The sequence below is a fragment of the Perognathus longimembris genome, chromosome 28, assembly GCF_023159225.1.
Source record: "Perognathus longimembris pacificus isolate PPM17 chromosome 28, ASM2315922v1, whole genome shotgun sequence".
NCBI classification, from domain to species: Eukaryota; Metazoa; Chordata; class Mammalia; order Rodentia; family Heteromyidae; genus Perognathus; species Perognathus longimembris.
This window is the reverse complement of record NC_063188.1, coordinates 50,028,781-50,056,180: the sequence shown is the minus strand read 5'-3', so window position 1 is coordinate 50,056,180 and position 27,400 is coordinate 50,028,781. Positions and strand designations below refer to the sequence as shown.

The following is a 27,400-nucleotide window of genomic DNA, read 5'->3' as shown; positions in this document are numbered from 1 at the left end:
AAATCATGTCTGCAGGGCTGGGGATATGGCCTAGTGGCAAGAGTGCTTGCCTCGTATACATGAGGCCCTGGGTTCAATTCCCCAGCACCACATATACAGAAAATGACCAGAAGCGGCCCTGTGGCTCAAGTGGCACAGTGCTAGCCTTGAGCAAAAAGAAGCCACGGACAGTGCTCAGGCCCTGAGTCCAAGCCCCAGGACTGGCAAAAAAAAAAAAAAAAAATCATGTCTGCAAATCATGTAATGTGTTGTGATGACATGATATATATCTGGTTAAATTTCAAAGTGAGCTGTTACTGCAATTTTTTTGGAATTGATATGATAAATTTTAAACAGGTATCTCAGGAAAAGCCCTGTGCTTTTATATAAGTACATTCTCTTGCTGATGGGAAAATGTAAGCCAGTTTTCTTCTCTTTTGATTATTCTTATGCTTCCACTACTTAATACAGGAATGAATTGGTAATACACGAATAATAGGAAAAAAAAGTGTGACTTGGCAGTTAATAATTTGTTTTCCTTAGAAGAAACATAATTTTCTTAGTTTTTGTCAATGTTTATTCAGTCTGTTCAGAATATCAATGGTCATTTCTTTCCTAAAACTAGTAGGAATAAATAACACTCTGATGAACAAATTAATTGATATGAAAAAGTATTGAGTTTTAAATCATAATAACTAATATAAAACATCCATTGTTTCAATATAAAGGATACTTACAAACCCACATATATTCCCATGTAAAATGTGTTCCTGTATTGGAACATTTTCCTGTCATGGCCTTTATGAAAAGGCAAAATAAAGTGCCTTTGCAGTCAAAATAGTACAATTTCACTATTTTATTTGTTCATATGCCTTCCAGCCAATTATGTTACTTCTGTGAATCTCATTTCTTTCCTTTGTAAAATGACAAAAGTGGATGTACTTTGTTCATATGACTGTGAAGTACTGAGAAAATAAATAGTAAAATTTTGGAATATTGCCTCATAAATAGGTTTCAATAAATGTTAGCATTATTATTTTACATTTTAAACAACTTTATGATACCTTATTCATCTTCTGTGATAATGTAAAATATTAAGCATATCATAGATGCTTAGAAGTTATTAAACTGCCTCCTAGCTAGGTATCTGTGGTGTCTCATACCTGTATTCCTAGCTACTCAGTAAGCTGAGATCTGACAATCATGGTTCAAAGCCAGCCCTGGGCAGGAAAGTCTGTGAGACTCTTATTTCTGATACCAAAAAAGTTAGAAGTAGAGCTTTGGCTAGAGTGGTAGAGTGCTAGCTTTTGACAAAACAACTCAGGGTCAGCGCCCAGGTCCTGAGTTCAAGTGCCAAGAACAGTACAAAACAAAACAAACAAGCAAACAAAAAACAACTACTGCTTCCTAGATATATAGTCATTGCCTAATCATTCAGTAAGTTATTTTATGTAGTGATACATCATTATAATTTTAATAATTTCTTTAACTTTTCATTTAAAAATATCTCTGCTATAAACCTTATTCATTTGCTGAAAAGAATTTCTGGACTAGTAATGTTTAGAAGCTAACATTTGGTAGTAACTCAAGCAGTAGTTGGAATAAAAAAAATGTCAAGAAACTCTTTACTACATTATCAAATGATATGTACTGTAGTAAGTTAAACTATCAAGATAGACTAGAGGAGAGATAAAACTTTGCCAGCTGTTCTCTGTTGAAGTACTCAACCCTAGCTTGAAAGCAGCCATAATTAACTTGTATGTAAATGAGTGACAGTGTTTCCATAAAAGTGCATTATGAACATTGATTTATAATGGTTATAACCTGAATTTTCTCTTTTCCTTTTTATTTTAACCATTAAAAGTATAAAGCTTATTTTTATGTCATGGAGTATGCAGATGTCTAGCTGGCTGGATTCAGCACATGGAGTGTAGTTTGTCGATCCCTGTTCTGGAAACTGCAAGACTGACAAGTTATATTCTCTAGAAGAGAAAGTTATTGCCATCCTATTACATTGATAGCTTTAGTTGGGATTCTTAGAGCTTTGAAAACTCTGGCTGGGTGAGTACTTATTTTTACAAGTAGGTAATAAGTCAGAATACTCTTACTAGTGTTAAAAGAAGCTAAAATAAATGTGATGTAGGGTTTATACACTGATGCAAAAAATAAGAGTCCAGAAAGTGTTAATTCATTAATGTTAATTCCCACCATATTTAGCAAACAATTTCATGATAAATTAAAACCAAATTATATTTAATTCCTAAGTTCAGTACATATTTTAAATGCATAAGTTTGACATCTAAAACAGAAAAATGTATATGACATAGCTTCCAAGTTTCTTTTTTCAAAAAATATAAATATTTACTTATTTATTGTCAAAGTGATGTACAGAGGGGTTAGTTTCATATGTAAGGCAGTGCATACATTCCTTGTTCCACTTGTTACCTCCTCCCTCATTTTACCCCGCCTCTCCCCTCCCACTTTCCCTTTCCCCCTGATGAGGTGTACAGTTGGTTTACACCAAATGGTTTTGTACATATTGCTTTTAGAATCATTTGTCTTTTTAATGATGTTTTGATTTGCATTTCTTTTATAGCCAGTGATGTAGAGCACAATTTCATGAAAAATTAAAACCAAATTATATTTCATTCAAAAGTTCAGTACATATTTTAAATGCATAATAAGTTTAAGACACCTAAGTCAGAAAAATGTTTCTTACACACCAGAAGGTAATTTAAATATGCATACTAACAGCTATACTATAATATGGAGTGCTATAAGTGCTGTAAATATAGCATATTCAAACCATGGACAAAGCTTTTTAAATAAATTAGAATCAATGCCAATATAAACTGTATTGTTAATATCAATATGTTAATTACTACTGGTGCACAGTGTGTATGTTTGAGACTTACTCCTTTAGGCTATAATGAGATGTCTTGTACTTTCATGAATAATTAGCTCTTCACATGTGTTTTCAAAGCATAGATTTATATTAAGGTAAGGCCCAGATAAAGAGAGTATAGCCAACTAGCATTTGATTTTAAAGCCCTATGACAATAATGCATTCTTACTTCAGTATTCCTCCTGATATATCCCTTAGGTGAGCAGAATGTAACTTAATGTAGTAGAAGAACACATCAGGCCAAAATATTCTGTTTTTAACATCTCACTGATCTCCACATTTATTTTTGGAGATTACTTCCTCTTTTTCAAAAGTCTGTCATTGTCCTTTGTTTATCCAGAAATAGCCATGGCCTTTCTGCTTCCACTTTCAATAGCAATGTGTCCATTTGGAGGTGTCTGATACAATTTTCCATATGTTGTTGCTTTATTATTTTTTGTTGTGGAGAGAATACTTAAAATGAAGTCTAACCTTTTAAGAAATTAAAGAATAATATGTTGTTAACTATAAACCCATTGTTTTACAGTAGATCTCTAGAAATTATTGTTCTTATATAAATTTATACTCAGCAGTTTTGTTAGCTATACATTGTTTTATAACAGATCTCTAGAATTTATTATTCTCACATAAATTTATACTCGCTGAACAGCAGTTAATAATGGTCTTAATCCTCCAGTTCCTGGCAACCACTGCCTCTTTCTCTGAGTTTGATTATGGAGGATAAAACATGTAAGTTGAATCATGTTGTGTTTACTTTGCTGTGATTGGCTGATTTCACTTATAATGTATTTCAGGTTCATCCATGTTTTCTTATAGGTAGATTCCTTTCTTTTATAAATTACAATATTTCATTGTACAATACATATAAACAGCAATTTCTTTACACATTCAAATATTCATGATCATTTAAGTGTTTCCATATTCCTGAATATTTTGCAATTTACGCAAGAGTACTGATATCATTTCATAATCTGGGGATGGTACCCAGGGTCTTGCTGTCTTTCAAGGCATACACTCTAATACTACACTCCAGCTTTTAAAAATGTTATTTTGAGTCTCACTACCTTTGCTCTGATTTCCCTCAAATTTACCCCCTATCTCTATCTCCTAAATTAGTTTTACACTTTCCAAAATTTGAACTGTTTTTTTTTCTACCTATGACAAAAATGTTGAAGCTATTCGAAGTTGAACAATTTTTCTAGCTTGCCTTTTTGCTACTAATTTTGGAGATGGACTTGCAAGAACTTATCTGCCCCAACTGGATTAAAACTGTAGTTCTCTAAATCTAAGCTTCTTGAGGAGCAATGATTACAGGAATGAGCCACTGATGCCATGTCAATCTTGCTAAATTGTGTGTGTGTGTGTGAGTGTGTGTGTGTGTGTGTTTGTGTAGGATGGTATAGGGTATTGAAGTCAAGGCCTTACACTTGGTCAACTTGCTTCTTTAGCTGGCTCCCTACCCATGTAAAACTCAATTTAGCGTGGACATTATAATTTTCTTTACTCAGTTAAAATATAGCCTATCATTGAGAATATAAGGAACTCTATATTGCTTTCAATTAAACCAAGGTGCTGTGCATTGATTATATTTATTTTCAGCTGTATTTAAGTATTTCTGGAAAATATTACTTATGTCCCTTCTATGCAGTTGTTCAGGCTAAGACTTGAATGTCTTAAACACCTGAAGTGAACATATAATCAAATTCATTTTATCATACAAATGGTTTAGAAGTCTGAACATTTTTTAAGTAGCAAAGAAAACAGTGATTTCATTATTGCTGAATTCCAAACACTGATTTGGAGAATGTTACCACCTGTGCTGCTTTGAATAGAGAATTTTCACATCATTGAGAGGGAGAAATTACTTCAGTTCAGCATTTCTACTTCTGTTATGTTCTCATGAAAGGCTCTCCTCTGGATCCCTCATAGTGCCACTCCCTGAAAAAAAGAAGAAAGTGAGTGGTCACTTGATGGAAATACAGTAAACCTGACATTGGATTAAGAGGAAAACTGTCATTTTGCTGTGAATTCCCATTTCATAAATACACTGCAAATCAAAGACACTATAGGAGTAAAAAAAATCAGAAGACATCCTCATCAATGTGAAAGTATTATCTCAAAGAAATAGTTCTTCTTTTTATATGTGCCCTCTAAAATCTGTTATAGAAGAATGCAGGTTTTGTTTACTAATACCCATAGAAAATGGCCCAAATATTTCAGTTTGAAAGGAGCAATAAGTCTTGAAGTATTGTACAACTTAGTGACTATAAAATGGTATTAATGCATAGTAATAATATGTTACACAATTCAAATCATTTGAAAAGTTTAAATTTTTTTTTTGCTGTCAGTTCTGAAACTAAACTCAAGGCCAGGGCCCTTTCCCTTAGCTCTTTCATTCAAGACTCTATTTCTGGGGCTGGCTTCAAACTGCAATCCTCATATGTAAGCCTCTTGAGTAGCTAGGATTACAGCTGTGAGCCATCAGTACCAGCTGAAGGACTATTTTAAATGTTTCTGCCATAAAGAAATGAGAAATATTTGAGTGTTAAATATGCTAATTAAAGTGTATCATTTCACAGTATATGCAAGCATTAAAACACTTTTACTCCTAAATATACGCAAGTATTATTTTTTCATAAAAATACAATGAAATAGATAAAAATATATCTGTAAGGCATTTTTAGAAGATAGTGAATAGCATTCCTTCAAGAATGTTACCTTTTAAAAGAAGTTTTAAAAGCAGAATAATGGCGATCTGAGTGCTGGTGGCTCAGGCCTGCAAATCCTAACTATTCAGGAAGCTGAGACCTGAGGATCACACAGTTCACAGCCATCCCAGTCAGAAAGTCCATGGGGTTTTATTTCCAGTGAACCAACAAAAAGATGGAGGTATGGCACAAGTGGTAGAGTGCTAGCTTTGAGCAAAAAATGCACAGGAACAAAGCCCTTGCCCTGAGTTCAAGCTGCAGGACCAGCAAAAAAGAAGAGAAAAATAGTAAAGTATCTGAAATGCTCAAATCAGTAGGTTAGCCAAAGCAACAAATATATCTAGTCCTTAAACTCTTAGTTTTTCAACTTAGGATATCTCAAACTAAAATGAAATTTCTAGATCAATATAACTTATAATTGTTGTATTTTATTGAAATAATGAGCGACTGGAGAAGCTTTCAAAATTAGTAGAATTTTACTGTCTAAATCTATTTTTCACACATCTTTTGATAAACGTATGCTTTCTCTGTACCAGCACAAATTAAAACTTGTGTGTTGGGGGGGCGGGGAGTGCTTCCCCTGCTCAAAGCTACTGCTTATACCATTTGCCACGGTTCAGTTTCCAGCTTTCTGGTGGTGAATTGGACATAAGAGTCATAGATTTTTCTGCTTAGGCTAGCTTCGAACTGTAATTCTCAGATCTCGCCCTCCTGATTAGCTAGGAGTACAGGTGTGAGTGAACAGCATCTAAATTACAAATTAGAATTTAGAGATAATACTAAGAATCCATTATTTTATAAGTTCAGGGAGTGACGCAATTAAGTACTAGAATGTTATTGGGACCAATGGACTGATCACAGCCTTAGAATCAGATATATCTTGGTGTTTGAGAACCAACTCTATTTTCCAGCTATGTAATTTTGGTCACTTTTGAAATATCTGAACCTTGAGGTTTCACATGAGAGAAGTAGAGATAAAATTTAATTCAAACACTACAAGTTAAAAGGATTAACTTAGAAAAAAAGTATGTTCTATTTTCACTAATGTTAATTATATACTTGATACACATGTATTATGAGAAACAAGGAAATATGCTTTAATTATAGAGACTTTTCTTAAATCATAATATAGCAATATTTAGTATTTATCTGCATAACTTTAATCATTAAAATGGATTTTGTAAGTTATCCAGATTTAATTGTCAAATTTTTATTAGTAGATGAAAATTGCTATTTGGATAGAAATACATCCATACATAACATGATGATTAGGGTAGATTTGTAACTGTACTTTATATAAGGAAAATTAAAATTAAGTTATAGATAATCAGAATGTTTTGCATTCTTAAAAATTCATATTAGAGGAATTCCGTGTGTGTATGTGTATGCGTGTGTGTGTGTGTGAGAGAGAGAGAGAGAGAGAATTAGAGAGAGACACAGACAGACAGACAACAAACTTGGGAGTGAAACCAGAGCCTGGTACATGCCTACTTTTCCTATTACAATGTGTTCCCCACCCTGGAGTGCTGTCTTTACAAATTTGGCCTTTCTATTTGTTTAATAAAATAGTAAGTCATGAATTTCTTGTACAACAAATGAAACATATCAGCATTAAAACTCCATTAGTGAGACTGGGCTCCAGTGGCCCATGCCTGTAATCCTATCTACTCAAGAGACTCAGTTCTGAGGATCACAGTTTGAAGCCAGCCCAACCAGAAAAGTACATGATACGTTCATCTACCAAAAATCCAGAATTAGAATTGTGGCTAAAGTGGTAGAGCGTTAGCCTTGAGCAAAAGAAGCTCATGTATAGCACTTGTGCCCTGAATTTAATTTCTAGGAGTAGCAAGCACGAATATGTGCACGCGCATGCACGCGCGCGCGCACACACACACACACACACACACTTGCAAAAACAACTAACCTTCCTGTCATAGTCTTTAGAATACTCATAAATGCGTTGCATTCAAAGTGTTTCCACATTGAAGTAACGAATAGGCAAGTACTTTAACATCATTTAAAAAAGTGTTTGGAAGACTCCCTGCTTCCCCTTACCTGGCCCACTGTTCACGCTGGAAGGTCTGGAGCTTCACCAATTACTGAGAGAGCCATCTTATTACATCAAACTTCACATACAGGAATCTGCCATTTCTATATGAATTATGTTTAGTGTGATCATGTTGAACTATTTAAGCTTATTTGAGACACATTGGTGCCCAGTATGTTGTAACTAAAAAAGCATCATGCTGCCTGAGATTAAATAATCCATTCTGATTAAACACAATAAACTAATAAAAATGATTGCCTTAATTCTTTTACCTTTCAGCTGTTTAAATCCTGACTGCATTACTCTCTAGTCCCTCTCTCCCTCTCTTTACTAAATCAAACTCTGAATTTTATTTGTTGCTTTGGTTCTTGTTTCACAGGTCACCTATATCAGTTGTATGCCCCAGTGAAGCTAGTTACGATGATGCTGGTATTAAACATCCTACCCACTTTTCTCCTACTTGCATCCGGTTCATAATTTGTAGTTTTTACTGAGTGGTGGGGGCTTGACTTTGGGCTTCACTCTTAGTGCTTTCATCAAGTCACTGTCAGCTGTTACACAATAACTCTCAGACTAATTCCTTCTTAACCCCTTCCTGTTGACTCAGTTCCCGATCACAATAACCCTTTTCCTTGGTTTTCACTTATGTGGACCAGGTTTGGTGGTTGGACAATGAGTTTACTGGTGCTTAACCTCTCTTAAGTCTTTAAATCTCTTAATGGATATTAAATATTTTTAACACAAAGAAATGAAGTATTTAAGCATCTAAAATTTCCTTTAGTTTTAAATTAATTTCACAATCTATGAATGTGTTAGAACATCACGTTCTACATATATGTATTCCATACATATATGTAATGATTGTCACTTAAATAAAAAATGCTACAAGTAAATGAGAGAAAAATCAGTTATTTAAAGGAACAAAAGACAATTCCAGAAACTGAACTGAAAGAACCAGAAGTTTCTTAGTATCATGGCACACACCAGGAATGCCTTTTATCCCAGATACAGAGAAGGTGGCAATGGCAGGTTCATGTCTGGAGGATACGCAGTGCAATGAACGTTAGCAAGATCTGTTAAAAAAAAAAAAAAAAAAACAAACACCAAAACCAAAACCAAAACCAAAAAACCAAAAAAAAAAAAAAAGTGATTGTGGTGCACCAGGTCTATCACTCCAGCTCAGTGACTGGAGGCTGAGGTAGAAGGCTTGTGCTCCAAGCTTGGTCTGGGGCCAAACAATACCTCACACCAAAAATAAATGCTTGTTTTTATTTTCTGGGAAAATGGAATTCTATAAAGAATTATCTGTTCAGGGTTTTCTCTATGTTTCCCTCTAGTAGACTTAAAGTTTCAGGTGTTTATAAGTTTTTGATCCATTTAGAAGTTATTTTTGTACAGAGTGAGAAAGAGGAATCAACTTTCAGACTTCTGCATGGAGATCATTGTTTGCTGAACAATGCCTTTTCTCTACTGTATATTTTTCATACCTTTGTTGAAAATTAAATAGCTATAAGTATGTGAGTTCATTTTGGAATGCACTATTTGGTTTCATTGGTCTTTTCTGAACTGTTTGGAAGTTTGTATATTGTGGATTCTGTTACTGTGGCTCTATAGAATAATGTGTTTCAAGTACTGTGATTTTCCTAGCATTGCTTTTGATTGATATTCAGGATTGCATTTGCTGTCCAGTGTCTTTTATGATTCCATATGAATTTTTGGAATGATGTTGCTATTTTTGTGAACAATTATTTTGGGCCCTTGATGAATATTGAATCTGTAGGTTGCTTCACAATGCTGATTCTGCCAATCCTAAAGCATAAGACTATGAATATTTAGAGGAGAATCATTTATTTGAGTCATGCAGAAAGAGTACAATCATTTTGACTTGATTGTCTTCAAAAATCAACGGGCTAAGTTGAAGTAGAGAGAAATAGTAAGTGGTTCCTAGAAGGTGACAATACATATTTGAATATATTCACCAATCTATTGTTTATACTTCTCAGTATAAGCCTGTTTTGTGTATACATGCTTTTCATTTCTTTATCAGAGTGATGTACAGAGGGCTTACAATTTCATACGTAGGGCAGTGCATACATTTCTTATCTAACTTGTTATCTTCTCCCTCATTTTCCCCCACTTTCCCCCCTCTCTTCTTCCCTCCCCTCCATGAGTTGTGCAGTTGGTTTATACCATATAGTTTTGTAAGTATTGCTGTTGCCTTGGTTTGTCTTTTTTTAAAAATTTATTTATTAATTAAATTTTGTTGACAAGGTGTTGTGCAAAAAGGGTACAGTTACATAATAGGGCAGTGTGTACATTTCTTGTGATATCTTACACCCTCATTTTTCTTTCCCTTTCCTAGATCAGGTATGCCTTGGTTTGTCTTTTTATCCATTGTCTCTCGATTTTGATATTCCCTTTTCCTTCCCTAGTTCCAAAACATGTAGATACAATATCCAGGGCACCAAAATCAGTTACAGTGACATCAAGGGATAAACCATGGGATAGAAAACAAAAGAAAAAGGTATAATTTCACATCGTAAGTTGAAAATAACAAGTGATAAACCACTTGTTTCTATAACTTGTAGTTCATTTCACTTAGCATAATTTTATGTGTTCATATGTGCATAGCTATTAAGCTATTGTGATCTTCTGCTAGGATAATCCTAGATGTATACTAATTATTCCTGATAAGGGAAACTTCAGAGTCTATGTTTCTTTGGGTCTGGCTCACTTCACTTAGTTTGATGGAAGACTTTTATTTGACCTTCGGCTATGAATGAGAGTTTAGCTGGATACGGAATTCTTGGTTGATAGTTATTTTTCTTTATGATGTGGCAAACATCATTCCAGGCTCTCCTTGCTTTCATGGTCTCTGCTGAGAAATGTAGGTTAACTCTGATAGGTTTTCCCTTATATGTGATTGTTCTCTTTCCCTAGTGGCTTTAAGAATTCTTTCTTTGGCCTCTATTGATCCTGTTTTGATTGCAGTGTCACTATGGGAAGTCCTGTTCTGGTCTGGTCTGTTTGGGGTCCTAAGTGCTTCCTGTATCTGAATGGGCCTATCCTTCTTGATGTTTGGGAAGATCTTAGCTAATAATATTCTGTTAAATAAGTTGCCTATTCCATTAACTTCATTCTCTAGGTTTTCTTCAATATCTATTAGCCTTATATTGGGCTTCCTGATTGTATCTTGAAGCTCTTGAAGTGACATCTCTTGCTTTTTGGATTGATTTTGTATTGTTTTTTGTTCTTTCTCCACAAAGTCTAGGCTGTCTTCAATTCCTGAGATTCGATCTTCTGCTTCATCCAGTCTGTTTCCTAAGCTTACAACTTGGTTTCCTGTCTCCCTACCTTCTAATTGATCTTTCTTTATGGCTTCCATATCCCTGCTGTAATTCTCTCTTAGGTCCTGTATGGACTTCCTTACTTCATTAATTTGGCTCTCGGTGCTGTCTCTAATGTCTTTCAGGAGAGTAGCTATCTGTTCATGGTACTCTTTTTCTTTCTGTGGGAGTTTGTATATTATTCTGTTTGTGGAGGCCATGAAGTCCTATATTAACTTAAGGTTGGATTCATCACGTTCCCGAATTATTCTTTGGTTTGACTCTTCATGCTCTAGAATACTTGTCTGGAGAGACTCAAACTTTTCATTTATCATTTTTTTTTGGCCAGTCCTGGGCCTTTGACTCAGGGCCTGAGCACTGTCCCTGGCTTCTTTTTGCTCAAGGCTAGCACTCTGCCACTTGAGCCACAGCGCCACTTCTGGCCGTTTTCTAGATATGTCGTGCTGGAGAATCGAACCCAGGGTTTCATGTATATGAGGCGAGCTCTCTTGCCACTAGGCCATATTCCCAGCCCTCATTTATCATTTTTATCAGCATAGTTGGTAGAGCATTTTGAGGGTTCTCCTCTAGGATTTCAATCGAATGCTCTGTTTCCTGTTTGTTTTGAGTGGGTGATGAGTTTCCTGTCTTGCCATAATTTTGTGTTTTTTCTGCCCATTTGGATTTGGAATGCTAGTCTGCTAGCCCCCTTTGGCACTGTTTAGGACCTGAAACAAGCTGCTACCAAGTCCTGTTGTGGTATTCTTATAGGTACACAATCCTAGACAGGTAAGTTCCCTCTCTTTTTATGTGTATAGCAGCAGATTTCATGTCCCCACAAATTTCCTTTGGAAGTAAAACTAAGCCTGAGCCCTGTATTCAGTGGCTGGATTATATACCGTTACAATCTTGTTCTTATTTTCAGGGGGTTGATGAAATTGCTCTAAGAACCCCTTTGACTCACTCAGCTTGTCCCAGGTGGCCTATTATCTTGTGTACTGTTAACCTGGCCTCAATGGAATCTGGAGGTCCTGGGTGGTGGTGATTATGTGGTTCTCTGAGGATTGTGGGTAGAAGTTGGGTGCCCTCAATGATTGAGGGACTGTGGTCAGCCTGGGGGACCAGTCTGTTGCTCCCAAGGTGTTGGCAGTGGCAGCATTCTACCTCAGAGGTAGTCGGGAGGTAGTGGGGCTGGTTGGAACTCTGGACTGCCAAAGGCAGGTGGCGGGTCCCGGGGGGGGGGTGGCCCAAAGCTGGCTGTGGTGGGTCCCCAGACGGGAATCCCAGAATGGCATCCCAGAATGGCTGCGGCAGGCTCCAGGCAAGAACCTTGTACTGGCTGCAGCAGGCCCCAGGAGGGATCCCCAACCTGGCTGTAGCGGGCCCTGGGCAAGAACCCTTAGCTGGCTGCCATGTTCCCTGGGTGGGAACCCAGTGTTGCTGAAGGCGCAGGGCGGGTTTTGGTTGGAATGATGGAAGGGAAGTTCCTCCCACTTTGGTGGGGCTGTCTTTTCCTGGGCGGAGCTGGGTGTGTAGTTCCTGGGGTTTGCGGGTAGAGACTGGGTGCCCCCAGTCACTAGTGGACAATGCTTGGCCTGTAAGACCAGTCTGTTGCTGCTCGGCAGTTGCAGTGATGGTGGCCTGGATGCACGCCTCTTATTGTGTTTACCCATATTGAGGAGCTGCTCACCATGCTATAGGAGGTTCCTCCCATCTGGGCAGGGGCTCCTTCCCCTGGGCGAATCTGGGACTCACTACCCCAGCACCTTTGCCCTTTTCAAAGATGGCCCCTTTGACCTTACTTTCCCCTGGCGCAGTTTATTTGTGATCGGCTCTGGCAGTCTATGCCAGAGAAAAAGATGGAGATTCACTATGGTGGGTGGGGGCTTACTTTCCGAAGGGTGTTCTGTGGGTGTAGACTTGAGCAAGGCTGTCTTTTGTGGAGTACTCACGCTTCCTCTGGTTCTTTGGACCTTTTATGCTCTGTTTGTGGATTGTGTCTGTCTGCTGCCTATCTGGCAGATTTCTCTCCTCATCACAGGTGCATGCTGGAAGTGGGTGTGGATTTGGTTCCACTGGGTAAGCGGTGGGCTGATGGTGCTGCCTCCCGGGGCTGAAATCTGGATTCTTGGATCCACTGCCCCTTTCCTTCCTGGCTTGAATCTCTATCCTGTTATACCTTACTTGGGCTAACTTTCTAAGGTTAGATGTTTCCCTGTGGAAGAAAAACTGGGTTCTTGGAGAGAGCTTAGGTAGGGCTCTGCTGCTGCTCCTCCATCTTCCTCTGCTTCTCTGTACCATAATTTTTTGATCCACTCTTCTACCTATGGGCATCTGGGTTTAAATTCTACCATCATATGGTATTGAAAATGCATGTGGACAACTCTTGTTATCATAAATTCAATAGTAATCCCATTTCATTTTACACTACAACTTAAGAAGCTGAGTTATATTCATTTTTAAAGAGATTGACATACTGCAAGAGAAAGCTACACACAGTCTAGAAATTGTGTGTGTGTGTGGGCTTAAACTCAGAGCTTGGGTGCTGCCCCTTAGTTTCTTTTCTTCAAGGCTAGAGCTCTTACCACTTGAGCCATAGCTCTACTTCTAGCTTTTTGAGGAATAACTAGAGATAAGAGCCCATAGACTTCCCTGCCTGGTATGACTCCTAACCATGATCCTCAGATCTCAACCTTGTGAATAATTAGGATTACAGGCATCAGCCTCCAGTGCCTGGCTCATGTCTAGAAATTATTCAAGAAATATTTCTGAGGTATATTAATACTTGATGGAAAAGATTAAGAATGATTTGTATAAATTATTTTGAGTCTTGTATAAAGATTCCATACCTAATGACATAATTGTGATATCCATAAAAATCAAAGGAATAAGGTAGTAATTTGATCATTATTTTTATGCATACCTCAGTTGTTACTATTGGGAAGTACACACAGTTAAGGTTTGATTCTGAAGATAAATATTACCTGGAAGGCTGTGTAGTAACCACAGAGAAATACTAAAGATTAGAGAGCAAACTTTAATTTAATTAATTGATTAATTAATTTTTTTGTCAGTCCTGGGCATTGAACTCAAGGCCTGAGCACTGTCCCTGGCTTACTTTGCTCAAGGCTAGCACTCTGCCACTTGAGTCACAGTGCCACTTCTGGCCATTTTCTATATATGTGGTGCTGGGGAATCAAACCCAGGGCTTCATGTATACGAGGCGAGCACTCTTGCCACTAGGCCATATTCCCAGCCCCTTAATTTTATTTTGATTCAACATGTTGCAGGTGGAATTTGATGTGACTCATTTTGATACATGAGTGTATTCTAGAACAAAAATGAATTGTTTAGAAAATGATTTGATGAAGCCTATTGTCATTTTCACTTCACTTTCAGGTATTATAGTCAGTATACTGAAGAAATGACTGTCAAATCTGAGAACTTCTATGCAGTAAGTCATGCAGAACAAACTCTCCATAGAATGGAGAACTACTTGAAAGAGAAACAACTGTGTGATGTGTTCCTTGTTGCTGGGCACCTCCGAATCCCAGCTCATCGGTAAGTACTTTTTGTAGACAGGACATTAAGAGGAAAGAGGAGGTATGACAGAGGAAAGATCACTACATTGAGTATTAACTGAAACATTGGGGAAATGCACTTTTCTTTTCCTCCTTTGAGAAGACATGAGAATGTATGTACTACTTCTCAATGCAGTGTTTAGAAGAGCCAGACTTTGCAGAGATTGATGAATAGAAAAAACCAGCACAAACTCAAAAAGGAAACTCAGTTCATTAACTTTCTAACTTTACTACTCTACTCTTTGTGAACTTTTCATACAGAAAACAGACTGAGAAGTTGGAAGGCTTGCTGAGTTCATTTTACACTTTTGCTGCAAGTACCTATGAACTCTTTCTCTTTCTAGGCTGGTTCTCAGTTCAGTATCTGATTATTTTGCTGCAATGTTTACTAATGATGTGCTTGAAGCCAAACAGGAAGAGGTCAGAATGGAAGGAATAGATCCAAATGCACTGGATTCCTTGGTGCAATATGCTTACACAGGTAAGTCCTTGAGATGAGATAAATTTACTCAGAATAGCCCCATATAACATGCTGTTATTTCTGAATCACAGAGGAGAAAACTGAAGGATAAATAACCTAAACAACTTCCTCAAGGTAATAAGAATTTAAATTCAATAACATAAAATAGCAAGAAATAAAAAAAATGGGCTAGAAAATATTTTCACCATGAAAGCAGAGAAGTATTCTAACTCAAAAGTACATGAGCATGCCTGTTGAGTAGATACACTCTTTTTGGACTCTTTATTAACTAACATTAGTTATACAGGGAGAACTGCATTGCTACCTTCCCACACATATTTATAATGTACTCCAATTAACCTCAGCTCCTTTATTACATTCCCTATCTCAGGCTGGGGATATGGCCTAGTGGCAAGAGTGCTTGCCTCGTATACATTCCCTATCTTCCTTCCGGGTGTCCACATTCTTGGTTGTACAAAGTAGAGTGGAAGGGGAGAGCTTCTAATTGGATAGTTGAGATTTATTTGGTGTTTTTCTTTAAAGAATTAAAAGAACTATTTAGTAAAAGTTCAAAAGAAGTAACTGGAATATCTTGGAGGCCAAACATGTACTTTGATTTTCCATAATTAATATATAACCTTTAGGATCTCCTACTATTTAAATTGATATAATTATGTATCATTTCTTTTTGTAGAAATTAGAGCATACTTCCTGACCTTCTTCAGAATTGTTTTCCAACATATTTGGCTGCATTGTCCTTAAAATAATTTTGAAAAATCTCTTTTCCCCTTATGTTTTTTACACTAGTGGCTATATTTTTTGTAATTTTTAAAAACAGTACTGTTAAAATAAACACCTGGAAACTGGTACTTGCAAGAGGTAGGGTGGGCCACAGGAAAAGAGTTAGATGAATGAAGAGGAGAGGTGGAGGTAGAGAATGCAGTCAAGAATTGCATGTATATACTACAAAACTAAGAAAAATAAAGGAAAGGGCTGGCCAGGGGGTATGGTTGAGAATGTTGAAAGGGTTGACATTGATTAAGATGCATTGTATTCCTAAATTGTTTTGTTAAATGGCAACTGCTTTGTAAAATTACTTTAAAGATAATAAAAATTAATTTAAAATAGTGTTGCAAAATTCTTTTTTTTTACGTTTCAAAGAATTACATAGTTTTAATAAGTTCTTTTTTTATTTATTAATTAAATTTTGTTGACAAGGTGTGGTGCAAAAGGGGTACAGTTACATAATAGGGCAGTGAGTACATTTCTTGTGATATCTTACACCCCCGTTTTTCTTTCCCTTTCCTAGATCAGGTAGGCATATCTACAATACCCAGTGTACCAAAAACATATACAGTAGCCACGTGGCATACACCAAAGGAAATTAATTCACCTATAACTTTAAATATAACGTCAAAAATAGAGTTTGCTTATCCTTGTCTTATATGATCATATATATATATACATATATATATATAGCTTTTGAGCTATTGTGATCCACGGAGAGGTCTATTTTAGACCTTTTTATGTTTAGTAGTTGTTTGGTTTTAGTTACATAATGTATGGTCACTGACCCACACCTGTGGGAAATGCCATTTGAAAGGAAGTTTTTTGTTTTGCAGACCTGGTCTCTAGTGTTCACCACCCCCCCACCCCCGCCACACACACACTTTAACAGTCATATATCAAGTAGATCATGCCACTTTGTTTTCTGTGTTCTAGGCTTGTCTCGCTCAACATTATTCAAGTTCTGACCATTTCACTGCGAATACCAATATTTTATCATTTCTAATTGCTTTGTAGTATTCCATTGTGTATAGGTACCACATTTTTTGGATCCATTCACTGTAGAGGGGCATCTGGGTTGTTTCCATGTTTTGGCTATTGTGAATTGTGCAGCAATAAACATAGATGTGCAGATGTCTTTTTGATATCCTAAGAACCTGTTGTTCAGGATAGATGCCTAGGAGTGCTGTGGCTGGGTCATAGGGTAGGTCTATGTTGAGCTTTTTGAGGAACCTCCATACTGTTCTCCAAAGTGGTTGTACTAATTTGCACTGCCACCAACAGTGGAGAAGGTTTCCTCTTTCCCCCCATCCCCCCCGCCCCAGCATTTGTTGTTGCCTGAGTTCAGAGTATAGGCCATTCTAACTGAAATGAGGTGGTATCTCAGGGTTGTTTTTATTTGCATTTCCTTTACTACCAGGGATGTTGAATACTTCCTCATATGTTTCTTTGCCATTTTTATCTCTTCTCCTGTGAAGTCTCTCTTTAGCTCCTTTGCCCATTTAATAATTGGTTTGCTGGGCTTTGAAGGGGTTAGTTTTTTGAGTTCTCTGTAGATGACAGATATTAGGCCTTTGTCTGTTGCTGTGCTGGTGAAGATCCTTTCTCATATGGTTGGCTGTCTTTCTATTTTGGTGGCTATGACCTTAGCTGTGCAGAAACTTTTTAATTTGTAGTAGTCCCATTTGTTGAGTCTTTCCCCTATTTGTTGTGCCCCTGGGACTCTATTCAGGAAGTTCCTTCCTGTGCCTATAAGTTCTAGTGTCTTTCCTACTCTGTCCTTCAGTAGTTTCAAGGATTCAGGTCTGATGTTGAGGTCCTTGATCCATTTTGAGTTGATCTTGGTGCATGGTGATAGGCTTGGGTCTACTTTGAGTTTTCTACATATGGATGCCCAGTTTTCCCAGCACCAATAGTTGAAGAGGCTTTGTGTTTTCTATTGTGTCTTTAGCTCCTTTGTCGAATATCAGCTGACTGTAAGAATGCGGCTTTATTTCTGGGTCTTCTATTCTATTCCATTGGTCTTCAGGTCTGTTTTTACACCAATACCAGGCTGTTTGTGTTATGATGGCTCTATAATAGAGCTTGAAGTCTGATATTGTGATACCTCCTGCACTGCTTTTTTTTGCCTAGAATTGCTTTTGCTATTCTAGGTCTTTTGCTGTTCCATATGAATTTATGGGTTGCTTTCACTATTTCAGTGAAGAATGTAGCTGGGATCTTGATGGGGATTGCAATGAATTTGTATAACAATTTGGGCAATATGGTCATTTTCACTATATTGGTTCTGTCTACCCATGAGCATGGGAGGTCTTTCCATCTCCTTGTGTCCTCTTTGATTTCTTTGTAGATTTTTATGGTTCTCATTAGTTAGGTTGATCCCTAGGTAATTTATTATTTTTTTAGCTATTGTAAGTGGTATTATTTCCATAATTTCCTTTTCTGCTTGTACATTGTTGGTGCAAAGAAAAGCTGCTGACTTTGGTGAGTTGATTTTGTATCCTGATACTTTGCCAAAATGGTTTATTTGGTGTAGGAGTTTGGGGACTGAGTTTTTTTGGTCCTTCAGATATAAGATCATGTCATCTGTAAATAGGGATACTTCGATTTCTTCTTTTCCAGTGTGGATCCTTTTGATGTCCCCCTGTTGCCTTAATGCTATGGCTAGGGATTCCAGCACTATGTTGAAAAGAAGAAGGAAGAGTGGGTTCCTGAGTTTATGGGGAATGTTTTTAGTTTCTCCCCATTTAAAATAATATTAGCAGTTGGTCCGTTGTATATGGCTTTTATTGTTTTAAAGAATGTTCCTCCTATTCCTGTTCTCTCCAGGGCTTTTAACATGTATGGATGTTTTATTTTGTCAAAGGCTTTTTGGACATTGACTGACAAGACGATGTGATTCTTGGTCTTAGCTCTGTTTATGTGGTGAATTACATTTATCGATTTACGGATGTTGAACCATCCTTGTATCTGTGGGATGAAGCCTACTTGATCATAATGTATAATTGTCTTGATCAGTTTCTGGATCCTGTTAGTTAATACTTTGAGGAGCTTTGAGTCTGTGTTCATTAGTGATATTGGTCTGTAGTTCTCTTTTTTTTGTTGGGTCTTTGCCTGGTTTGGGGATTAGCTTCATAGAATGAGTTTGGGATTTCTCCCTTTGTTTCTATTTCACGGAAGCATTTGAGGAGTATTGGTATTAGCTCCTCACTAAAGGTTTTATAGAATACATTGATGAATCCATCCGGGCCTGGGCTTTTCTTTGTTGAGAGGTTCTTGATTACCCTCTGTATCTCGCTGTAAGTTATTGGTTTATTTAGTTGATTTATTTCTTCTTGATTCAATTTGTGCAGTTTATACTTCTCTAAGAATTGATCCATTTCTGTAAAATTATTGTTCTTTAGTGAGTAGCGGTTCTGGAAATAGTTCCTTATGTTTGTCTGAATATCGTGTGCATTTGTTGTAATTTTTCTGGTGGAGTCCCTGATCTTATGGATATGAGTCTCTTCTTTTTTTTTGTAAGTCTTGCAAGGGGTCTGTCAATTTTATTTATTTTATCAAAGAACCAGCTTTTAGTTTTATTTATTTGTTGAATGGTCTTTCTATTTTCAATCAGATTTGTCTCTTCTTTAATCTTTGTGATCTCTCTCCTTCTAGTGATTTTAGATTCAACTATTTCTTGTTTCTCCAAATATTTTAGTTTCATTGGGAGGATATTCACCTGCTCTGATTCCATTCTTTTAATATGTGTGCTGAGAGCAATGATCTTGCCCCTCAGCACTGCCTTAGCTGTATCCCATAGGTTTCTTTCTGATGCATTTTCATTGTCGTTGTGGCTTAAGAATTCGTTAATTTCATCCCTAATTTGCTCTATGACCCAAGAGTTAGGTAACAGTGAGGGGTTTAACCTCCAAGTATTTGTGTAGCCTCTGTGGTATCCTTTGTTATTGAGGGTTACCTTGATTCCACTGTGATCAGATATAATACATGGCATGATGTCAATATTTTTATATTTGCTGAGGTTCTTTGTGTGGACTATGATATGATCTATTTTGGAGGGTGTTCTATGAGCTTCTGAGAAGAATGTGTATTGGTCTCTGTAGGATGAAAAACTATGTACAGATCTGTCAGATCCATTTGGGATATGGTGTTACTTAGGTCTTCGGCTCCCTTGCTAATCCTCTGTGTGTTGGATCTGTCTCTTGGAGAGAGTGGAGTATTAAAGTCTCCCACTATGATTGTGTTTGGGTCTATCTTGTTCTGTAGTTCTGTGAGAATTTGTTTGAGATATTTAGGGCTTCTTTTATTTGGTGAGTATAAATTTATCACTGTGATGTCTTGATTCTGGATTTTTCCTTGTATTAAAATGTAGTGGCCTTCTTTATCTTTTTGAGTTGATTTTAATGAGAAGTCCAACTTGTCTGAGATCAGGATGGCTACCCCTGCCGTTTTGGTAGCTGCGTTTGCTTGGAAGATCTTGCTCCAGCCTTTCATTCGGAGCCTGTTTTTGTCCATTGCTGTAACATGGGTCTCTTGAAGACAACAGATAGCAACTTTTTGTTTATGGATCCACTCTGTCAGTCTGCTCCTCTTTATCAGAGAGTTTATACCATTTATAATCAAAGAGATCATGGATAAGTGTGTTTTTTTTTCCCCTTCCATTTTCCTGTTAGGCTGTTTTTCCTCTCCCTTCTTTCTTGTCTTTATTGAGATGCTCTTGCTGTTGGGCTCTAGCTATTGTAGTTTCTTTCCGTTTCTGTCTTGAGGTCCTGTACATTTTCTGTTGGATGGGGTTCCCCTCTTAGAATTCACTGCAAGGCTGGTTTTTCATTCACATAATCCTTTAGATCCCCTTTGCTATGGAAAGATCTGTTTTTTCCCTCAAAGGTGAATTCTAATTTTGCTGGGTATCTAATTCTGGGTTGGCAGTTGTTCTTCCAGTCTCTTTGTGCATTGTAAGTTTGTGTGGAGAGGTCTGCCATGATTCTGATCTTTCTTCCATTGTAATATAGTTCTTTCTTCATTTTGGTTGCGTTCAAAATTTGCCCTTTATTCTTGAGATCTGTGGTCTTGATAATTATGTGCCTAGGTGAGAATTTCTAGGGTCTGGTCTGCCGGGTGTCTTATAAGCTTCCATTATTTGGGTGAAGTTATCCCTTGTGAGATTGGGGAAATTTTCTGCAATAACTCTATTGAATAAATATGTGTTGTATCCTCTGCTTTGGTATTCCTCTCCTTCATCTATTCCGATTATATGCAGACTTGTGGTTGTTAGGTAGGCACTCTATCACTGGTGCTACACCATCAGACCAGAAAAAATATAGTTTATGTAGGCCATTTGAAATACTATTTATGTGTCAGAGCCAGCAGGCAACGAAAGGGAATCCTGATTGAGGGGGCGAGGAATGAAGAAAAAGAAAGATACAAGACAAGAGACAAAAGACAAAAGACAAAGGATGGGGTTCAGGAAGTCTGTAGCTCAAGAACGTATCTCAAGGCTGCTGCCCAGTTTATACTTAACTTCCAGCTTATATACAGTTTAGGAACCAGGGAGTGGCATAGGAGTAACTAAAGTTTAAGAAAACAAGAAGGCCCTGAAGTTGGTAACAAAAGGCAGTAAAACAAGATAAGGTTGAATGGTTTACACAAAACAGACTCTTGTGGACATAATAAAACATCTCCAGATTAGTGGATTAGTGCTGTCCTTCAAGTAAGCCATGTCCTTGAACGTCCTTGAGATAACAACATAGACAGAGGTCAGGATGAACTTTGTTGTCAGTTCCCTAAGACATGACCTTGCACGCCCTTGAGATAGGATGAACTTTGTTGTTGGCTCACTAAGCCATAACCTTGCACACCTTTGAGATAATCATCGCTGTTGGCTCCCTACATTTATGATATATAGCTTTATGGTATATAGCTTGGCTAGAACAATGAAAAGTAAGAGTAGCTTTGTTAGTAAGTACACATAGACACTTCTTTCTGTTTCAGCCTCAAAACATTCTCAAAGTAGTTCCTATAAATAAATACCTGGAAAAAGAGAGAAATAGAAGGATTAACCCAGCTAGCATATCTGTGTCTTTATTGGATATATAGTTATGCTGTACCTTTTCAAATTCTCTAGGTGTCCTGCAACTGAATGAAGATACCATTGAAAATTTGCTGGCTGCAGCTTGTCTTCTGCAACTGACTTGGGTCATTGAAGTTTGCTCCAATTTCCTCATAAAGCAACTCCATCCTTCTAACTGCTTAGGCATCTGGTCATTTGGAGATGCCCAGGGCTGTAACAAGCTCCTAAATGTGGCACATAAATACACAATGGTAATATTGCTTCAAATTGACACAGTAGTAATGTATTAACTTTCATGACAAAATTAAATTAGGAAGCAATGTAAGCAAATAATTTGCAGGTGATTTGTACATAATATATCACATAAAAATATTTGTCTTGCTGATCTATATTACAGGTTTTTCTTTTCTTTCTTTTTTTTGCCACTCCTGGGGCTTGAACTCAGGGCCTGAGCACTGTCTCTGGCTTCCTCTTCTTCTTTCTTTCTTTTTTTTCCTTGCCCACAGCGCCACTTCTGGCCTTTTTGTATATATGTGGTACTGAAGAATCGAACCCAGGGCTTCATGAATGGCAAGCACTCTTGCCACTAGGCCATATTCCCAGCCCAGGTTTTTCTTTTCTTTAATGGTACAGGAGTTTAAATTCACGGCTTTATGCTTGCTTAGGCAGAAGCTTTACCATATGAGTTTTACTCCCCCCCACCTTTTGTACAAGTTATATTTTACATAGATTCACCTGTTTTTCTTTTTCTTTTTTTTTTTTTTTGGTTTGTTTCTGTTGTGCTTAGGCCAGCGTGAGCTGTGATCCCCTGATTGATCTACCAAGCTTCTTATTGGTTGAGATGGGGTTGGCCTCAAAGCATGGTCCTTGTCATTTCTTCCTCTTGAATAGCTGGGATTAGAGATATGAATCACTACCTGGCAAGTTTTTCACTCAGAACCCCAAAAACTTTTATCTAGATCTCAACTTGACAAAATGAAAAGATTGCTCCAAATTGAATTTTGTATGTGCACATTTAAAATGGAATCTACAAGAAAAAGAAAAGTAGTACTTCTGTGATTTTGCATAATTAGAAATGTAGCACATAAAAGTGTACCAATGATGATTTTGAATGAGATACCAATATTATTCATCTAAGAAAAATGCTAATATTCATGGATCAATATTAATTAGAAGAGTTTAAGAAGTACTAAAATTAGTAACTCAAACAATTTTCCCAAGTTGAGTTCATGCCTTAGTCAACACTTGGGGTTTTAACTAATTTGCATTTCAACCGTTTTTTTGTGCCAGACTTGAAGCTTGAGCTCATGGGCTGAGCCCTTTCTCTGAGCTTGTGGTAAACCAGAGATAAGAGCCTCATAGATGTTTTTTGTTGTTGTTGTTGTTGTTGTTTTGCTTTTGGCCAGTGCTGTCTTTGAACTGTGATCCTCAGATCTCAACCTCCTTCTTCTCTATAGCTATGATTACAGGTGTGAGACATTTGTGCCCAGCTTGCAGTTCCATCTTTGAACTAAAGTAGTTTTAAATTTTGCTAGTAATTATAATTAAGTGAGTATGTCAGTCAAGTGGCAGTCGTGAAATCTAGATGTAGATGAGACACAGGATCCCGAACAGAGGCTTTCCTTTTTTTTAAACTTGTGAAGTAGTAAAAAAAAAAAAAAAGGATAAATCTCTATGAGAAATCTAAACGAAAGGGTTTTATTTTTCAGATAAATAAATTATTCACATTGTTTAAGAATAAAGAAACAAGACACATACAAGGTACATACAAGTGAACATGTGAAATTTTTGGATATAGAGACCACAACAATAAATAATATTTTTCTAGAGCTTTGTATGAGATTTAGAATTTTTCAATTTTTAAAATTTGAATGATTGAAATTTTTTCTTTAAATATTTTTCCTTTTTTCTTCCGACCTCAGGTGATGTTACTGAAATGGTATCATTGTGGTAGTATCACATAGTAATGGATTAATATTTTCAAATCTGGCATTTCATCATGCTGTTTTAATTCTAGGTCCCCAATATAGATCATATCCTATAGAATCTAAGGAACCAACTCTTCAGGAGGTTTCAAAGTTAATATTACCACAAAAGCCAAACACTAAAAACCTCCTATTAAATACTTGAACCTGAAGTGCTAGACTTTGAAGTCAGGCCCCATTTTACCACGTGAACCCCATTTTACCATGTGAACCCCATTTTAGAATCGAACCCTGAGCCAATCAGACTTGTACCTGTGTCCTAATCTTGCTTGCTTGAACACCTGATTATTGTAACCTTGTTCTTTGCTTTTATAAGCCCTGTGTAATCGCAGCTCAGGGCTCCCTCCTAACCTCCACTGTGGCGGTGGGTAGGACAAGGCACGAGTTGCAGCTCGCTTAAATAAAGCCTTGCCTTGCTTTTGCATTTCAGAATGTCTGAGTCTCGGTGGTCTTCTTGGTGGTGGTTTCACGACTTGGCACAACAAACCTAGATATTTTAAAACCTAATCTATCTTCCATTCTAGTATCTTACTCTTGCAGGCAAAATACATTCAGATGAACAGCTTGAAATATTTTTTGTTGCTCAAAATGAATTTGTCATGTGCTAATGCAGGATTTGTACAAAAATTCAGTCCTCAGTTATATTAGCAATAGTTTATGAAGACAGTGGAATGAGTAAAAATATTGTTATAATAATATTTTGGGAATATTGTACAAATAGTATAATAAAGAAAATATGTATTTGCCAGCCCTGGGTCTTGAAGTCAGTGCCTGAGTGCTGTCCCTGAGCTTTTTTTCACAAGCCTTGCAGTATATTGTATATTACTTGAGCTACACACTTCTGGCTTCTTTTTTTATTTTTATTTTTGGATGGTTACTTGTAAATGAGTTTCATGGACTTTCCTGCTCAGGTTGTTGTGGAACCATGATGCTCATATCTCAGCCTCCTGAATAGCCAGGACTGTGTGAGCCACTGTCACTCAGAGCAAATTTATTTTAAAAAATTGATGGTGCTGGTGTTATGCCAAGTCGCGAGAAGACCACCAAGAAGGCCACCATGACTCAGACATTCCAAAATGCAAAAGCAAGGCAAGGTTTTATTCAAGCGAGCTGCAACTCGGGCCTCATCCTACCCACCGACACAATGGAGGTTAGGAGGAAGGCCCAAGTTGTGATTGCACAGGGCTTATAAAGGCAAAAAACAAAGTTACAGCAATCAGGTGTTCAAGCAATACAAAAAACAAAGTTACAGCAATCAGGTATTCAAGCAAGCAAGATTAGGACACGGGTACAAATCTGATTGGCTCAGGGCTCGAGGCACAGGGCTCGAGGCATTCTGGGGGCGGTAAGAGTTAAGCATTCCCAGCGGTTAGAGTTCTTGGCCGGCTGGGCCCTAATAAGCGTGTCCTGTGTTTGCTCACAGGGCCTGCTTATCTCAGGTTCCTGTGGTAAAGTGGGGCCTGACTTCAAAATGGCTTTAGTCTGGCTCTTCATTTTCCTCCTTTTCTCTTTGGTACCTTGGGAGCCAATCATGGCTCCATTCTGTCCATGTCAATGGCTTGCATGTCTAGGGGATGGTATAGAGATAAGGCATGGGACAATAGGGCCCCAAAGTAGTAAACAAAAACAAATCTGGTCCCTTGGTTTTAAAGGGGGGCTGATGGGTGAAGATCATCCATCTTCTGTAGCTTCTTCAGGCTGACTGAAGGACATTGACCTTACCTAGCCAGGAGCCTATAACCTTAGTCTACTTTACCAAGGGACTGTAGGATTACTTCAAACTGGAAATTAACTTTCAGCTATACAGACTTACCATTAGCTGTATAGTGTTTAAGATCCAAATGTCAGCAACAAAATAATACATAAACTTCTCAGCTGTGCTCTAAGGGTTGGGTGGCTATACCCGTATTCCTGAGCAAGCCCACAACTACCAATGCCTTCTTGCATGGGACTTTACAGGACTCCTGCTAGTTGCTAAAATAAGGGGGTCATCTCACTTTGAAGTGAGCTGCCAAAATAGCATCAACATTAGCCTGGGTAGCAAGGAAAGAAGGCAAAAAGAAAATTATAACAATATTCAGTCTAACTTTCTTTTCTTGAGGCGAAGGCGAAGCGGCTGAGTCGGGTGCTTGGAGAACTCCCATATTCCACCACAATAGTCTTCGTCGAGGGCAAAGGGGTCCCCTGGTCTGAATAAATGGGGGGTAGGAACAGAAGCAGAATCATATAATGCCTTAAGTTGGGGCCACATATTCCTGTGCACGAGCTGCAAATAATCAAGTTTACACAAAAATTCAGCATCATCCAAATCAGCAAGCAATTCAGTCTGAAGGCTAGGGATAATGGGCGGGAAGTACTCATACATTATTTCAAAAGGAGTAAAGCCAAGCTGATAGGGAAAATTTCTTACTCTAAGCAGAGCAAAAGGAAGGAGTGACACCCAGTCTGCGCCAGTCTCTGAGGCCAATTTAGTTAAGGTCTCTTTTAGAGTCTGATTCATTCTCTCTACCTGTCCTGAACTCTGGGGTCTATAAGCACAATGCAATTTGCAATCTGTCCCCAGTGCAGCGGCTACTCCCTGACTTACTTTTGAGACCAAGGCCGGTCTGTTGTCCGACCCAATGGTGGATGGGAAGCCATACCTGGGTAGGATTTCTTCCAGGATCTTCTTAGCCACTACATTCGCGGTCTCAGTCTTTGTTGGATAAGCTTCAACCCATCCTGAAAAGGTGTGTACAAAAACTAGCAAATATTTGTATCCAAATTTTCCAGGTTTAATTTCTGTGAAATCTACTTCCCAATACATGCCTGGCCTATCCCCACGGAGGCGAGCTCCTTTAGTAACTTGTTGATTGGGGGCATTGGTGAGCTGACAGGCCTTACAATTTTTAACAATATCTTCAATAAGTTGATCTCCTTGTCTAATTTTCACTTTGGAGTGTCGGAGAAAGTCCTGCATTCTTTGGGTTCCCATGTGAGAAGTTCGGTGGATTCTCTTAAGGATCTCCTTACCCAGCCCTTGTGGCAAGATAAGGTTCCCTTCACAAGTTTTCCACTAGTCATTGTTTCCTTCTCTGTCCACGGTTTTGTGGGCCATGGGAATTTTCTTTATCCATTCCAAATCTTCTTGGGAATACTGGGGCACAGGAGGCTCATGGCCCTGGGTCTAGTAGAGTCAATACTTCTTCTCCGGACTGGAGTGCTGCTTCCTTGGCTACCTGGTCAGCCAGATTATTCCCTCTAGTCACCAAATCAACTCCCTTTTGATGACCCGGACAGTGCATAATGGCAATCGTTGCTGGTTCCCATAGGACCCGGATGAGGCTTAAAATCTCCTGGTTGTTTCTAATGTTCTTTCCTTCAGCTGTCAGTAGCCTCCTCTCTTGGTAGATGGCTCCATGGATGTGTACGGTGGAAAAAGCATACCTACGGCTGTCCGTATAGATATTTAGTCTCTTTCCTTTTCCCATCTGTAAGCCTTTTGTTAGTGCCACTAGTTCTGCTCTTTGTGCAGAAGTTCCCTGGGGGAGTGCCTCCGCCCACACTATCTCAG

General features: G+C 37.9%; 1 protein-coding gene across 1 annotated transcript in view; it reads left to right on the top strand.

The window, feature by feature from the left end:
- The window catches only part of Klhl4 (kelch like family member 4), an 89,908-nt gene that overhangs the window by 36,194 nt on the left and 26,314 nt on the right, over nt 1-27,400 (top strand). Inside the window, exons 3-5 of the mRNA XM_048335351.1 lie at nt 14,365-14,526; nt 14,891-15,027; nt 21,917-22,113. Coding sequence (XP_048191308.1) covers nt 14,365-14,526; nt 14,891-15,027; nt 21,917-22,113 — 496 coding nt within the window. The remainder of the gene's footprint in view (nt 1-14,364; nt 14,527-14,890; nt 15,028-21,916; nt 22,114-27,400) is intronic.